Source organism: Labrus bergylta, chromosome 8 (genome assembly GCF_963930695.1).
Source record: "Labrus bergylta chromosome 8, fLabBer1.1, whole genome shotgun sequence".
Classification (NCBI taxonomy): Eukaryota; Metazoa; Chordata; class Actinopteri; order Labriformes; family Labridae; genus Labrus; species Labrus bergylta.
This window is the reverse complement of record NC_089202.1, coordinates 24006037-24023378: the sequence shown is the minus strand read 5'-3', so window position 1 is coordinate 24023378 and position 17342 is coordinate 24006037. Positions and strand designations below refer to the sequence as shown.

Below are 17342 nucleotides of genomic sequence, written 5' to 3'. Positions count from 1 at the left end.
TTGTTCTGGAGACTCAGTAAAAAGATGCATTTTAAAGAGCCTGCGTGAATATGACCTGCAAACTGTGTTTGACTCTCAAGTGTCCGGAGAGGAAATTTAAGGGTGGATGCAAAATGTAGAATGTCGTATTTTGCTTTGTCCTATGAGGTGCGTGCAATTCTCTGCAGGGATGCATTTCTTGGCGTTACACCGGCTCTAACATAAAGAACAAATGTGAATGCGTTGTTCAGGATAAGGGAGAGAAAGAAAGAGAGAGGGTGGAACAGGAAGTTGGGTTTTTATAACCCGTGGTGGAGCAATAGGCCCAGGTGCTTCGCATCTTGCAGGATATATTGACATTATCATCATCATCATCATCATCATCATCATCATCATCATCATCATCATCATCAATAATATCAAAACCATCATCATCATTAAGGTCGTAGGTGTTCATTAAGAGCTGGGTCTTTAGCTTTTTCTTAAAGGTGCAAAGGGACTCTGCAGATGAAATGGAGTTTGGAAGTTCGTTCCACCACCGGGGGGCGACAGAGGAGAACTGTTTAATCTACTGTTTTGTCATTGGCTCAGCAAAGTCCTTAAGAGATGTTCAACCCTCCAATAGAAGGCCAAGGCAGAGGGTTTAGGGATACTACCAAAAGTGAAAACACAATAGTACTGACTTATTGCCCCGGCTGGTTTTCAGGGGGCTTCGGGTCAGCTAACGTAATACAGCCTCTCTATAGATTAGAACCTGAATCCGTTCCAGGATCAGATCATGTCTCAGGTGTCAGAGAAAAACCTGCACCTGTGTCATCGCTCGGCTTCACAGGGTTTCCAAAGGTTAGCTCCAAGGGGAAAGATTGATGTGTAATGTCTCCCTGCCACAGACTCCCTATAGTAAAGAGCGGCTGATTTACAACAAACACAACTGCAGCCCCCCCCCCCCCCCAGAAGCGATGAGTATCTATCCACACAGCTGGGGAGAGAGGGGGAGGTGTAAATCATATCAGAGGATCTGTCTGTGGGACTCCCTGTACAACCTGTGAATGACGTGCGTGCGTGCGTGCGTGCGTGCGTGCGTGCGTGCGTGCGTGCGTGCGTGCGTGCGTGCGTGCGTGCGTGCGTGCGTGCGTGCGTGCGTGCGTGCGTGCGTGCGTGCGTGCGTGCGTGTGTGTGCGTGCGCTGGTCAAAGACTCAAACGGATGCTCTGCCATGATGCACACACACACATAGCTTCACTGACCAGACTGCTGAGACAGCTGGCCGGGCGACAACAGAGAAGGCTGTCTTCAACGTGCCTTTAGAGTCGCGGCAAAAACCTTGAAGCGTCAAATCCATCTGTGTTCGTCGTCGTCGTCCCGCTGCGTTAACGATCCTGCAGGCCAAACAATCTGACTTCTCAGCTCCTCTTCTCCTCTGGATAAACAAACTGTTGTTTCACTTCAGATCATGTCACTCTGTATGCCGCAAGTCTGGACAATAGTCCTGATTCCTAACCACATTTAAATGGTGAACAGACTTGAGCTTGTATATTTATTTTTTAGTCTTCTGACTACTCAAAGCGCTTTAAAAAAACAACTTGTGGTTAAGTGTCTTGCCCAAGAACACATCGGACATGTTGCTGAGCCGCCCATTTAGAACAGAATAAAAAATGGAAAGTCTGAAGTTTGCCTAGTTTTTGGTAGTTGAAAACCACCAAGACGCCCTGTGGATGTCAGAGGTATGACAGACCATGAGCTCTTTGATGTATGAAGGCATGTATCACAGAAAACAGCCTGACTGATTCGCTTTGTTTCTGCTGTGCAGGAGGTCGACCTGTACGAAATAACAAAAACCCATCACACCAAGAGAAACTACAGGCTCAGTCTTGAACCCTTCCTGAACCTCTAGAAGTGATATTTAGGGCAGAGCTGTTGTGCCGGATTGCGTCAGGTTCAGAGGTGTAAACACAGACTCTTGTAAAGTCTGAGTTTGTTTTTGTACCGATGTCTCGGGGCAGTCCTTCAAGGTTTTGAATCACTCTGCTTTGCTTCTGCGGGTGATTATATCGCCACATGTACGCAGAGCAGCCGTTAACCAAGCCCCCTCAGGTTTGAGACAGAAATAAGCAGTGATGAATTTTCTTCTTCTACGCTTATAAAAATGTCAAACACAGACTTGTGCCTTCTGTAACAAAAGATGATGGTTAGAAAGAATTAATATCTGACTGTATTTAAAACTCAGAAATGTTAATGTTAGGGGTTTAGTGATGTTTTGTTGTTCTTGTTTGAATTGTGAAACCCCCTGAGACTCATTGAAGAACTCAGAACTCTGCTGAATAGCTCTATTGTTTAGTTAGCTTCAAGCTAATCTTCATCTGAAGTTTCTCAACACACCATATTTAAAACACAAAAAACAACTAGAGCTGCAACAGCACTGAACGGGCCCTCGGCTCTCTGCACACGACGGGATGTCGCAGCAGCAGAAGAGTGTGCTACAGTCAAGGTGTCTTCAACAGACACAGGATCAAAAATGGTTGTGAGCTATCATTTGTTTTGGACATAACAGGAACTAACAGAGTCATGTCTCACAAGGCTAATCGTGTCCAACTGTTGCTTTGAGAAAACTGAAATTGTGCGCGCAGATTGTGACCTTCAAAAACATGTCAAGTTTGAACAGCTTGGAGTAACAGCCGCTTCCTGTTTCATGGTGCGACATTAAATTAGCAGGACAACGATCGCCAAGCCCTTTGAGTTTTGCACATGATTTTGATCACAATTCATCCTTTTTATTTTCTAAACACTGACCAAGATTCATGTTGGTCCTTTTCACGTCAAAGTTTAATCCCTGGAAATGCCCCCGCTAACCCATCCCCATCGACCCACCCCCAAAAACAATATTTATTGACAGTTAATTCAAAATGGCCGACTTTCTGTTGGGTTACTGAAATGGGTCCAATAGGCTATTTTGCAGGTCTAGGCATGATAGATATCCAAACCAAATTTCATAATTTTTGGTTGATTTTGCTGCCAGGGCTTAATTTTTTTTTACAGTTTTTCGGGGGCTCCACTGAGCTTTATTGCAACACCCACTCACAAAGCACATATAAAACTTCCCACTGTCCCACTGTCTCACATCACCTTCCTCCCCAACATAGAAAACTAATCTCTGTAAGGGACCACACCGGAACATTTGAGGGCCAGGCTGTCCTGACATTTTCTAGAAATGTTCAGGAATGCATGTTTGAAATTAGCCCTTTACTGGAGTATGACGCTATCGTTCCATCGATCTTTATTTTGTTTATTTGTTCACACCTTACATGTACAACCTTCTCGTTAACAGTTTGTTGTGAAGGTTAAGCTTTAGGTTGCGGATAGAGCAGCAGCTGCCTTCTCTGATTGTTTCAGAAGAGACAAAAACAACAGCAACGTATAAACCCAACCACGTGTTAATGGACTGTTAACGTGTGTGTGTTTGTCACCTTTGGTGCGAGACAGGGTGTTGAATCTGCTCTGCATGCATTCAGCCTTCACACACACACACACACACACACACACACACACACACTGCAGGGCTGTGCGTGTTCTTTTTACCTGTGGTTTACAATCTTGTTAACAGCGGTTCAGGAAGTAGCAGCTAAATATCTGCGGCTGAGAGATAAACTGTCCTCTGCGCTCCTAACAGTGGGACTTCAAACTTCACACACATCTTTTATGTACCTGACCCACAAACAACTCACCAAATAAAACCCAATCTTTACGATGCACCAGTTACCTTTTCATACTCACCGGCTGATTTGGTACGCAGCCCTCGCGTTTAGCTACAACTCCCGCAGCATTAAAGGCTTTTGTTTGCTGACTGATTCTGCAGTCGAGGCAGCAGAGACCACCCGGGTTTGATGTTTATAATTGTCTTTTGTATAGCAGCTTATAAATGGCCTCTTAAAGCGTTCTTTTGTCCCGTGTCCTCTCTGACCTAGATGGCGACACTGGAGCAGGAGGGGGAGGAGGTGGTGGGTCAGGCTCGATGTCCCTTCGAGTCCCGCCAGTCCAACGTCGGCCTTTTCGCAGGTGAGTGAGGCAGAGCAGAACTGTCACAGGTTCAACGCCCACGGCCCGACACAGTGTCCTTCCAGCTTCAGACATTATTTATCATTTCAGATTTTAAACAGGTGTGTGTGTAAGTATTAAAAACGTTTTAGTGTTTCTGACTGAATACTGAATGTGGTTAATCTGCAGAGCGAGGCGTCACTTCAGTTTACTGAGTTAGACCAGAATCCGAGTCAGAATCTGATTTAATGCAAAATATAATATTGATGATGAATACAGTAAACCAGAAAATAGAGAGTTTAGCAAACACACATTTCAAATAAAAAAAACCCTTAGGAATTACACCCAATCCCCACACACTCCGTCCATCAGCGCCCACGGTGCATCAGACGGCGCATTCCCTACCACACTGGATCCGTTTCTGGAACGTGAGCGCACCCATGAGCAGCTTAAGACAAATCACAGGAGAACTACAAGATCGCAGGAGAACTACAAGATCACAGGAGAACGCCAAGATCTCAGGAGAACTACAAGATCAGAGGAGAACTACAAGATCGCAGGAGAACTACAAGATCACAGGAGAACTCCAAGATCACAGGAGAACTCCAAGATCTCAGGAGAACTCCAAGATCACAGGAGAACTCCAAGATCGCAGGAGAACTACAAGATCGCAGGAGAACTATAAGATCACAGGAGAACTCCAAGATCTCAGGAGAACTACAAGATAACAGGAGAACTACAAGATCAGAGGAGAACTACAAGATCGCAGGAGAACTACAAGATCAAGGTAGAACTACAACATCACAGGAGAACTACAAGATCTCAGGAGAACTATATGATCATGGGAGAACTACAAGATCACAAGAGAACTTCAAGATCTCAGGAGAACTACAAGATCAGAGGAGAACTACAAGATCGCAGGAGAACTACAAGATCAAGGTAGAACTACAACATCACAGGAGAACTACAAGATCTCAGGAGAACTATATGATCATGGGAGAACTACAAGATCACGGGAGAACTACAAGATCACAGGAGAACTACAAGATCACGGGAGAACTACAAGATCACAAGAGAACTACAAGATCACAAGAGAACTACAAGATCACAGGAGAACTCCAAGATCCGGCAGGAATAAAGAGAAAAACATGTTAACAACATGTTGCTTTGTCTTTCTGAGGATGATTTCTTGTTCATTCTGTTTTGACGTCATGTTGATAAAGTGATGGAACATACGATCAGGAGTCTGTATGTATTTTTTATTTTGAAATTGACCGGACGCTCTGTGAGTTTCCTTGTCTGACTTCCTGTCTGGGTTGTCTAATATTCGACTGGACGACTTGTTATCTGCCCCCATACTGATGATCACAGGGTGTATTATCTGACTCTGCTCCTAGACAGGTTGAGGTCTGTGCTAACATTTCTTTGCTAATCATAGCCGTGATGGAAGCTGATACTCTGTGAACATGAAGGGCTCAGCTTTAGAGGCGAGTGCAGCGAGAGCCAGAAACCTCAAACCTGCCAGCTTTCCACTGACATTTATGCAAAGTTCACACAGGTGTTACTGAAAGCGACACACTTCCCTGTATCTGTTACCGTCTGCCTCATATTTTTTAAAGGGCAATTAAAGTCAGCTGTGACCGAAATAGACGCTTCACAGAAGTTCTTCTGAGGGATGGTGATCCCTGACAATACATCTCTGTTTTTATTTTCTCACAGGTGGTGATTTCTACTCAGCCACCATGACAGACTTCCTGGCGAGCGACGCAGTGATTTACAGGAGTCTGGGAGAGAGCAGCCCCGTTCTGCGTACAGTAAAGTATGACTCCAAATGGCTGCGAGGTGAGCACACGGCATGCAAAGGTGTCATTGTCACGTTAACCTCTTTGACACTTTAGGAGGCAGTTGTTGAGGTGTGGAAACATTTTCTTTGATTTGAAAACTCCCAATGCCGAGGCTTGATCCTTTCCATCGCTGCAACACCTGTTGGTTTGACCTGATAACTGCTCTCATATCTGGCAAACCGAGGGGCGTCAAAAACGGCCGTGTGGGGGGTGTCTTAAAACCGCCTACCTTCTCTGGTCCAAACAAATCCAGAGCATTCAGGACCAGAATCTAAAGTTAGAAGGAGGACATACTGGTTGCTGCATTGTTGTCAGAGAAGCCAGCGCTTCAACATAGCATGTTTCAATACATCACCCCGTGTCTCTCTTCAGAGTCACAGAAGGAGTGTGTAGACTCTCCTTATTTTCTGTAAACGTGTCCAGATCCTCACAAATTGTGTATTTAATTTCCCTTTATGTCAGACAGAAAAGAAAATCCCTTTTGTTTGTGTATCCATGCTGAGCCTTTTGTTTTCAGCTGAGAAGAATCACCAGACGAACAATGACAGCCGGCTTTATTTTATTCGCTTATTCACCAGAAAAAAATCTAAGAAATGCCATCAGATTATCACATGTTGCTGCTGATGGATTCTCATTGATTTCATCTCTTTATCTTATAACTGTTCAAACACTTCAGTTATTTTTGAAACATGATGATATGGAAGCACATTAACTGATAGTTCTGAACACAGAGTCTCTAACTGTTCAGTTTGTGAAAAGAAGTTAAAGAGGACATATTATCCCCCTTCTCCACCTTTTTAAACAGTCCCCCTGTGGTCTAAATGAAACATCTGTACTGTGCTTTGGTCAAAATATAACATGAATCAAGCACCAGAGGAGGTTTGTGACCCTGTATAAACCAGCTGTCTCAGAACGCTCCGTTTTAGTGTGTGTGTCTCTTTAAATGCAATGACACCCCCCCCTCCCTGAGTTTTCCCCGTAGACATCACTCCTTCGCTAACGATAATAAAAATGGTGGACCTGATCAAAAGTTTTGTTCTAGGCTGGGGGTGGAGATTGTTTTAACCAGAATCCCACTGTGACATCACAAGGAGAGCACATTTGAAACGGAGCATTTTTCTCTGTGTTGTAAGATTTATGCAGACCACAAACAAAGGACTGGATGGGTTTATTTCACATTTTGTGGGTCAGTAGACACTCCGGTTACCCAATTAAATGTTCAGAAACACTAAAAGTGTATTTTTCAGACTATGTCCCCTTTAAAGTTTGATTTTTGTGTTTTCAATCAACATTTCATGCCTGAAGTTTCTCTTTAATTGTTCCTTTTTTGATTATTTGTCCATTTCTGTTAAGACTAAAGCTGATAACGCTTCTTAAATAGATCTTTGAGTTCTTAAATAGCATGGATGTGATACTTTATTTAGATACCAGATGAAGCGTTTGAATCTCAGCCTTCTGAGAGTGTTTTTATTAGCACAGGTCCAGATCCTCCGGCTGTTTTAATCGATGTTTTCTCTCTGATTTGAAGTTTGTTTCCTCGTTGTTTTTCCCCATGGTTATATTCAGATATGTGGTGTAAAAACTGTAAAAACACACGCTCTCTTGGACACGTTCTCCAAATTGGGCATCTGTGTTTACCGGCTCGCCTTCCAGCCGGCTCTCTCTCTGCTCTGTCGTGTTGGAAATAAGGCGTCGTTGCCAGCCTGTTTGTCGACTATTTTCTCTCCTTGTGTCCCACAGAGCCCCATTTCCTCCACGCCATTGAGTACGGGAACTATGTGTACTTCTTCTTCAGTGAGATCGCAGTGGAGTACACAACTCTGGGCAAGGTGAGGGACTCGATTCAGACACTCTTCAGACTCGTGGTTTGTGGCGTCTTCTGTGCTTTAGGAATGAAGTCGAATGACTTCACCTTCTGTGCAAACCGCAGGCCTGCAAGCTACTCTTTAACATTCCCCGTTTGCTCTGCCTGACTTTGATTTACCTCTCTCTGCTGCCCTCAGGTGGTTTTCTCCAGAGTGGCACGTGTTTGTAAGAACGACAACGGCGGCTCACCGAGAGTGCTGGAGCGTTACTGGACGTCGTTCCTCAAAGCGCGGCTGAACTGCTCCGTCCCCGGCGACTCCTTCTTCTACTTTGACGTCCTGCAGTCGCTGACGAACGTGCTGCAGATCAACCACCGACCGGCCGTGCTCGGAGTCTTCACCACACAGGCAAACAGGTTAGGACCGGTGTCACAGTGTGTGAGAGGTTGGGAAATGTATCATAAACAAAGCACTCTGCTACAGGAATTCATCTGTCTTCTTTCTGAAATCGCCCAATCAGGACCAGAGTCAGACACTATAATGACAGTTTTGGCCTTTATCTCGATCTCATGTGTAGCTTAAGAAATTCACTAAATCAACAAAAGAGTGCAGAACAGAGTGTTGCAAACAGAAAACATAAAGATGCTGTTTTTGTTTCGTGCATGAAGAACGGTCGTGCGAATACACTCCATGGTTGTACACTAGTTGCAGAATTTAAACAATCCCCCACGTCCTGTTCCCTTACAACAAATATTCTTGAATATTTTCTGCTGTGTTTTCACTTCAGCTCACCCTGACTTCTTGTGGAAAATTTACTAAGGAGGAGAAATTGCAGGTAAAGTCAGATAAAAGATTCAGCTCAGCGTGAAAGTTTCAGGAAGTTTTTTTAAATTCCACCAGATACGTCTTCGATCAAGCTGATCGGTTTTTACTTTATTCAACGTGTGTGCTTCCACTGGCGCCACTGCGATCCATCCCAACTATGGGAACCCAGAGTCCTCTGCAGCAGAAACACAAGGATTTCTATTTCTGTTTATTTTCAGAATAAAAACATTCAGTTTTGAGGGTTCAGAAAAATGGCCGTATGTGTGTTTTTTGATGTGTTTATAACGGTTTTATACCTCATACATCATAATAACTAGCGAGTGATTCTGTAATAACCGCGGGAACTCCTTGGTCTCACAACTCCGTACTGTAGCGAGGCTGGCACACCACATGTATCAGCTGGAAGTTCAGGGTTCTACATGTGTGAAAGCACAGATAGAGTAGTTATCAGGCTGACAAGGCGCTGATTTGCAGATTTGTTTTCCTCTTTTTCACGTCATGTCCTCGTCTGCCCGTTCCACAGCATCACCGGCTCGGCAGTGTGTGCTTTCTACATGGACGACATCGAGAAGGCGTTCAGTGGCAAGTTCAAAGAGCAGAGGAACAGCGAGTCGGCCTGGACACCTGTTCCCGAGGAGCAGGTCCCCAAGCCGAGGTGAGAGACTCGTCTTTAAATAGAAAACTGTCACTTTCAGAGGATGTGTTTTTCTGCAGCTGCTGTTATTGTTCTGCACAGACAAAAAGAAAACAGTCACAGAAGACACCTGTTTCCCCCTCCTGCTCGCTCCCAAGAACAAACAGCTGCCAGTAGTTTTTACATCTGTGCACATGGAGCTGACTTCACTTTAATTATTTTTCTCTCTGCTGCTGTCACACAGGCCGGGATGCTGCGCCGGCGAGGGATCAGCCGCCGCCTACAAGTCGTCCACAACTTTCCCTGACGACACCCTGACTTTCATCAAGTCATACCCGCTCATGGACGAGTCCGTGCCCTCGGTCAACGACAGACCCTACTTCACCCGCACCACCAGCAGGTTTGTTCAATACAAATTCATATGTTTATATATCGTCATCCCCAGCTGTTGTTGTTATCAGCATTAAAACCATCCTTAATATCCTCATCATCATCATCGTCATCATCATGAAGGTCGTAGGTGTTCATAAAGAGCCGGGTCTTCAGCTTTTTCTTAAAGGTGCGGAGGGACTCTTCATATCAGATGAAGTTTGTTAGTTCGTCCCACCACCAGGGGGTGACAGAGCAGAAGAGTCTAGTTAGGTCTTTTATTGGCAGAGCTGTTCTTATAAGTCTATATTTTATTCATAGCAAATAAAACTTCTGACTCCATCTTTAACTTTATTTTGTAAAAACCAAAAGGTAAAAAAAAAACCATCCAGGACGAAGACGCCACACACCTCCAAGTTCGGACTTGTCACCGTCAGTGAGCTGAACTAATCCCTCTTTTGGACTGACCTACATTCTGTAGGCTGCTGAGTCATTCAACAGACATTTAATTACAGAATTGATTAATGGCTTAGACAGTTCATTACGCAAAAAAGAAATAATAATCACTCATTGAGATGAATTTAATTTATTTCATGTTCGGAGAAAACGAGGAAGCTGTCCTCATGAAATCTTAAAAAAAATCGACAATAATCAGAAAAACTTCAAACAGGCCGTCTTACAAAACGGCTGATGATGAAATAAACAATGAATGTATCTCGAGCTCAAACTGACGGTTGTGTTCATATCTCTAATCATCATGGTGTGAATGATTTGGTCTTGAAAACTTCAAGCCTTTGCTTTAAAGCAGATTTAATAAACTCACTTTCACCGTTTATGACATCACTGCTCACCTTCTGAGCAGCGTTGTGAGAAGTGTCGCTCTAAAACCTCCTTATGTGTCTGATACTGGTGTCAGTGATACCCCTCGATTTCAGAATCTGCCTGAAACGCTCCATTTCAGCTACTGTCTCTTTAAGGCCCGCCCCCTCATGTGCCCACTCTCCTCTGATTGGCCAGCTCTGTTTGTAGTAGCAGGGACATTTGAGTGAGTTTCCTTGTGGGCATTGCTTCCTTGAAAGAGCTGCTGGGGGAGAAGAAATTGGAGAGGTTTAGTACGGACTTCCAACATCGTCGCATGTTTTTAATTCCACGTTTTTTAAATCGGTTAAGATTTAAAAATGGTCGGGTGTGTAGCCGGCCTTAATGTTGCAGGAATGATTTTCTATTTTCAACATAATGTTCCTGCAGTGTTTCCACACTCGGAGCTGTGATTGGTATCGATGAGTGAGCTCAGGTGGAACACACAGCCCTGTCCCTCATTAAAGCCCATCGGATCTGTGCGGCACTCGATTTCAGCCCACATTGAAGATGCGCTGCACGGGAGCGGGGGGGGGGGGGGGGGGGCAGGGGGGGGAGAGGGCGGCGCTCATCTGCAGCATGTATAGAGAGAGTCGAGAGTGTGTGTTGTGACATTTGAAGATCCACTCATATCAGGTGCTGAATTGTGAATCGTTAATAAGTGTCACAAGTGTTGCAGACAGGAACACATAAGCCTCGGATATGGATGAACACACAGCAGATAGACATCACAGGTTTACACACACACACACACACACACACACACACACACACACACACACACACACACACACACACACACACACACATACAGGCTCCTCCATGCCTCCTGAAGCAGAGCCAGCCTGACAGCCCGCCAGGCACCGCTGCGGCTCCACACCGGGGGAAACATGCGCCGCTTCACATCTGGCGCCAAACACATCACATCTGCCTCGCCTCTCCCCCCAGGAGAGGAGCGGGATACATGAAATCTAACCAGAACGCATCACTCCATACTACCAAGTCATGGCCGGTACGTGCCTGTCAGGTCCACGTGGGGTAAACACACCAGCCGCTGTGGGACCCCCAGAGGGAGGGGGGGGGGGGGGGAGGGGGTTAGGTGGAGGTGAGGGCGCAGGACACTCCCCGCTGACGTTCCTTTTTCTAGAAGAATCTGAGACGGGATGTGATGCCAAATACATTACCAGGTTTATTAGTGGGGGGGTTTGTTTGATCAACTCCCCCGGCCTGGGAGGGGAACTGCAGGGAGATAAAAAAGAATGAATAAAGCTTATCATTCCGTCAACAAGCAGCAGACTCAAGGTGACCTTCAAGACGGGCTCTTAATCCGCCGCGGCTCCACTGGAACCAGCTTTAGACCGTGGTGATACCGGTCAGGGACAGGATGCATATGAAGCAAACAATAAAAGACAAACTGAGCGTCTAGAGGAGATTTCTAAATGAGGAGAGTCGCTCCACAACGGGACGGATTGAGCGGGTGTAGGTGGAGGGACCGAGTGGAAGATGAATTCATGGGATGGAGGGCGGGGGGGGGGGGGGGGGATTAAAGGATGTAGGCGATGGAGGATGTGAACGGTGGGTTGTTGGAAGACGTGATTGATCACTCTTCTGTTTCATACAATGAGCTCAGTATGCGCCCACTGTACTGTAGTTTACCGTGGGAAATCATCTCTGACAACACAACACAACGCTAAACCAGCACATTCGGCTTTGTGTCAGCGTCCTCTGATTTACATCACTGTCACTTCTGATTCAGAGAGGAGACATCTGAACACTCGTTTCTAACGCTGAAATGCTTATTTAAAATGTTAAAAGTTTCACCGAGAACCACCATTATTTATTAAACTAAGAACACTTAAATTTCAAGATTTGATTAACTATAAAACTATTCAAATCATTTACAAAGCAAATAAACACCAATTGCCTCATGGTATCCAGGAGTTGTTCCAACCGAGAGAAAGCAAACACAAGTTGAGAGGAACCCGTATATTCAAGAAACCAACAATCAGAGCTAATGCAAAGCTTCACTGTATCACAACTAAGGGTGTTAGTCTGTGGAACAACTGTGATGATGAGCTGAGAAAAATGCAACAATATATTCAAACAAACAAAAAACTCAGTCAAATATTGAATAGATACGAGCTGGAGCAGTGACATTCTGTTTTTCTGTTTTCTGTTTGGTTATTTCTTGCCTGATGGTTTTGGTTCATCTGTTCCCATTACTTTGTTATTGTTTTGTCCAAAAACTTCATTTGTTTTGGCCAACAAGTCCAACATCATACACTGATGAATTAGAAATTACATTTTTATTTTTCTGTGAAAAATGCACAAAAATAAGAGGGGGGTAGGACCAGGAAGGTTTTTAACTTCTTCCTATCCCTTTTTAACATTTATTTGAGATGAGATGAGAGATGAGATTCAACTTTATTGTCATTACACATATACAAGTATAGAGTAACGAAATGAGGTTTGGCATCTCACCAGAAAGTGCAAGAGTCTGTGCTATGTACAGTAATTACAAAATTTACAGATGTTGACTAAAAAAAGTGAATTATTAGGTATATCTGGATGGCTGGATTAATGGGATGCTATAAATATAAATAAATGCTATAAATATAAGTTTATTCTTAGGATATTGTTGCTATGGATCCTGTTTGTTTTTATGTTTTTCCTTTTTTATTGCTTATACTTTTTATTTTGTGTTTGTATTATCTTAACATGTTCAATGAATTGACTAATAATAAAAAAAACATTTTATTTTAAAAAACCTCCGGTGTTGTAAAATGAAGGTGAAGTGTGACGAGCTGCTTTTGTCTGCAGCGATGAAAACCTTCCCGTCATTACCGCCACTTTCAGAGCTGCTCACAAAATCCCAGAAAGCGCTGAACCTTTTGGTGATATCGACACAGAAACATTTACAAAAAAAATAAATAAATAAAAATAAAACTGGTTGATGGATCATTATAAAAGCACCTACTTTAAGAAGTTATTTGTTTGTGTTTTCTTGAAACACAGATTCAAGTTGACCCAGATAGCGGTGGACACGTCTGCGGGGCCGTACAAGAACTACACGGTGGTTTTCCTGGGCTCGGATAACGGCCATGTGCTGAAGATCCTGGCCAGCACGGAGGGATCCAACGCATCCTTTAACACCCAGGTTCTGGAGGACATCGACGTCTACAACCCCAACAAGTCAGACAATGTTGTTTTAAACGTCTGATTTACTTCTCCTCTTTTCTCTCGTTATGTGAATCTGCTTCTTTTTGTCTCTTCCCTTTGTGCCTCTCTTTTACTTTGTCTTATCTTTTCTTTGTCTCCCGTGCTCCCCCCCCCCCCCCCCACTCTGTGTTCTGCCCACCCACGTCTTGTTCTATTGTAACTCTTTGCATCACCCTGTACTGCTAGAGGGGATGTGTGTGTTTTTTCTTCTTCCTCTGTCTTCTTTTGTTTTTCTGCCTGCACAGCTTGTGAAGTGTATCTGCATGGCGTTTTTGAATCACTTCCTGTATAATTCTCAGACTGTGCTTTTCGTCTGCAGGGCTGATTTCCAAAAAAATGAAACAAAATGGAAAGTGTCTGATCTTGCCTGGTGTGTGTGTGTGTGTGTGTGTTCATAGATGCAACGTGCAGGGCGAGGACAGGAGGGTGCTGGGCCTCGAGCTGGATCGGGACCATCATGCGTTGTTTGTGGCGTTCTCCAGCTGTGTGATTCGGGTGCCGCTGAGCCGCTGCTCTGACTACAGCTCCTGCAAGAAGTGAGTCACCTGCAGATCCAAGGTTTAGCTCTGTAGGAGGTTGTTTACCCGTCTGATGTAACATTTAGATGATTAATCAATTACTTGGTCAACAAGTGAACCCCTCTAAGTATAGTCTACTCAGAATAAAAAGGATCGGCCTTGTCAGGATGGGACAACCGCCAAAAGTGACTCATTCAAGAAGATGTCCTTTATTAATCCCACAAGGGAGAGAATTACTTTGTCATGCTACACATTCATTGGCTGAAATACACACAAACATGCACAAACAGGAGGGAGGGGGCTGCACATGACAGAGTGTCTGAGTAGGTACTAGATCAATTTACAGACTTGGGCCGTTTCGGGACTTGAACCAGCGACTTTCTGGTTCCCAAGTCCCGACAGACTGAGCTACTGCCGCCCCAACAGCTGCCTAAACAGAGGGAGGACACTGGTGAAGTGCTAGCGTCAGATCTCTGGTTCACAAGCTTTGGACCTTCAGAGGAGGAGGGTTTCAGTTCTGGGGGTGCAGTTCCTCGATTGTCCACTTGAGGCTGCCTGCAAAAGCCAATGAATCCCCATTAACGTCCATGTTAAAGTGCTTATTTCTACAGCTGAAATGAACATGTTTACAGCCTGGGACAAAAAGAAATCTGGTCTGAATAAATCATTTCCTCATTGGTCAGATCCGCACAGGGAGAGATTAATCATATAGCTCATGTCCTTTAATTTTAAGAGTTATCACAAAGTAGTGTAATCAGGGGCGTGGTTGAGTTGACTGATATGTGGCTGCTTTGTAGCTGTTCGCCAGGAGGCTGTAAGCCCGCCTTTTTCTAGATCCATCCAAAAGGAGACGGAGGTCAGGTTTTGACCCCAACTGTTTGGCTTCAGAAACCAATGAGTGAAGTCACTGACATGATGTCCATTTTTTTATACAGTCTATGATGGCCACCAGCAGGCACTAAGTTTGTGTATAATGAAGCCTCACAGTGAACCATCCTGAGCCAGTATGTGCAATTAAATAAATCATAGCTTGCAGCCCTCAGCTACACATTTATATGTATGTTCTTATTCAAAAAGATTCACAAGTTCTAGTCGAGTAAGAGCGAAAAACCTGGACCAATGGATCAGATAGAGTCCTATTAAATAACAGAATTGGCACTAAGAGTGCATACAACATGTAAAATGTAAAATGAATGTGTAAGAAAGAAGAAGCAGTGGCTTAAATTAAATCTTTTGGCAGGTGGTTGGTCAAAAGCCACAAAAACAGAAAAAGGTCAAGTTCTTGGACCATTTGATAAAAAACAGGCTGAAGACTGAGACCTCAGTGAGAGCTGCTGCTGCCCAGAAACTCTGCATGAAATCAGGGTTTCCTGCTGCTGTAACGGGAAGAGCTGGCACTCGCACTGCCAGGTAACTCAAGTAAAGCCGGATCAATTTCCTTTGCAACTACCAATTTTGAGAAATCGTGTCAACTCCTGATGCTTTTGGACAAAAGCCTGTTCCAAATGACAGATGCTATGCTATAATCTGCCCGCTCTGTGGAGCTGCGCAGGGCCCACTTTCCCCTAAAAGCACTTATTTGTGGTGTTGGCACGAAGTGAGAGTGAGATTGAAGTTAGCAGTGGGGATGTGGCGGCTGCCATGTAAGACGTGCTGCAGTGAGAGGCGGCAAGGTTGTTTCTGTGAGCTGATTCTGGCCTGATCCCTACCTCTTTAGTGGGCCGTCTTTCAGAGAGATAGTCTCTGAGTTTACCATCGCTATGTCAACTCTTAGAGTAACATTGTTGGTAAGCAGTTAATCATGTTTGGAAAACTTAAAATAACAACGTGAACATTTTCATTTTATTAATTCAGAACCCGTTAGAGATCAGTAAACTGCTGCGTGTATAACTTGTGCCAAACATCGCTTGAAAGCGCTGCTCATTGCGATCACCACCATGTAAAAACCACAGCAGCCACAATCTACGCAGCTGTCAGACCACCGACAAACAAATCACTATAAATGGCTGCATATTGACCAAGCAGCCGATGCTGAAGTGCAAAATCCTGCAGTTCCTCGAGTGTCCACTAGAGGCTGGCTGCAGAAGCACAGGAAGTCACATACACACCCATTCTAAAAAGTCTGTTTTTACAGCAGAGATTAACATGTTTACAGCCAAAAACCAAACAGGTCTGATTAGCTCATGTCTCGATCGACACACACTGTACGGGGGGGGGTGAATGTTTTAATGACTCATCAGTTTTGATTTAATGAAGGATAAGAGTTATTCACAATAAAGTGTGTAGCTGACCTGATTGACAGGCGGGCACTGTGTTTGTCAGGAGGCTTAAAACCCGCCTCAGCTCCAGATCTCAGCCTGTCGTTAGGTTGACTGAAAGTTAGACTGAGACAGCATTTCCAGCATGGAGACCTCCATCGATGGGACTCCAGCGCCCCCTGCAGGAACAGACGGGTGACGTCACTCTGGCTTCAAACATTCATATTTACAGTCTGTGATAATGACTCACCAGTGGAAGTTTTGCTGCACTTTCCTCGGCAGTGGTCCTGCTGCATCCCCAGAATCTAAATCCAGTGTAAGATTAAATCCAAAAACATATTTTATGCATCTAGGATCTCAGATTGCTTCAAATTTGCCGTATTTCTGTAATCTTTCAATAAATATTTGGGGTTGTTTTCCACTGTGACAAGGCCCTGCGTCATATCAACTGCAGTTTGCACATTTTAAAGATTTCCAGGAAGAATTTTACACAGTCAAAGGAGACCGTATTTGTGCTTGTAGTCCATATGGTTTGAGGAGAGCATGAACTTTTGTCTCCTGGCAGGATGTGTCTGGATGTGAATCTTTAAGCCGATTTTACAGGATTCACAACAGGTTAAACATTCCCATCGTTAACAACGTCTTTCACTTTATATAAACGCAGTGATTTAAAAAAATAACTGTTTGGTTTCAGTTCAGATGAAACAAACATCTGAGGACATCACTTTGAAAATGTCTGATATCTGAGACATCGTTGTGAACTTTTTCACCACTTCCTGACAGCTCTGACACGTCGACTCTGAACAGAGTGAATAAATAATGTCCTTCTTTATGATCATCAACGTATCGCTCTCTTAAACACCGCTGCCATAGATCAGTGTCAGGTGGTAATGCTGTAAAAGGTATGTAGTGGAAGTCGGAAAGTGCTGCTGTCAGAAGCTGACGTCGCATTTCCAACAAGTTTATGAGCTGAGCGCAGCAGAGCCTTCAAGCGTCTCTCTT

The 17342-nt window shown here is 44.2% G+C and overlaps 1 protein-coding gene across 3 annotated transcripts in view; it reads left to right on the top strand.

Annotated features, from left to right (window-relative positions):
- Positions 1–17342, top strand: part of sema6cb (semaphorin 6Cb) — a 172678-nt gene that overhangs the window by 109925 nt on the left and 45411 nt on the right. For all 3 annotated transcript variants that reach the window (XM_065957691.1, XM_065957689.1, XM_065957690.1), the window contains 8 exons: positions 3941–4031; positions 5730–5852; positions 7595–7683; positions 7858–8075; positions 9008–9139; positions 9363–9518; positions 13361–13537; positions 13963–14100. In XM_065957691.1, coding sequence (XP_065813763.1) covers positions 3941–4031; positions 5730–5852; positions 7595–7683; positions 7858–8075; positions 9008–9139; positions 9363–9518; positions 13361–13537; positions 13963–14100 — 1124 coding nt within the window. The remainder of the gene's footprint in view (positions 1–3940; positions 4032–5729; positions 5853–7594; positions 7684–7857; positions 8076–9007; positions 9140–9362; positions 9519–13360; positions 13538–13962; positions 14101–17342) is intronic.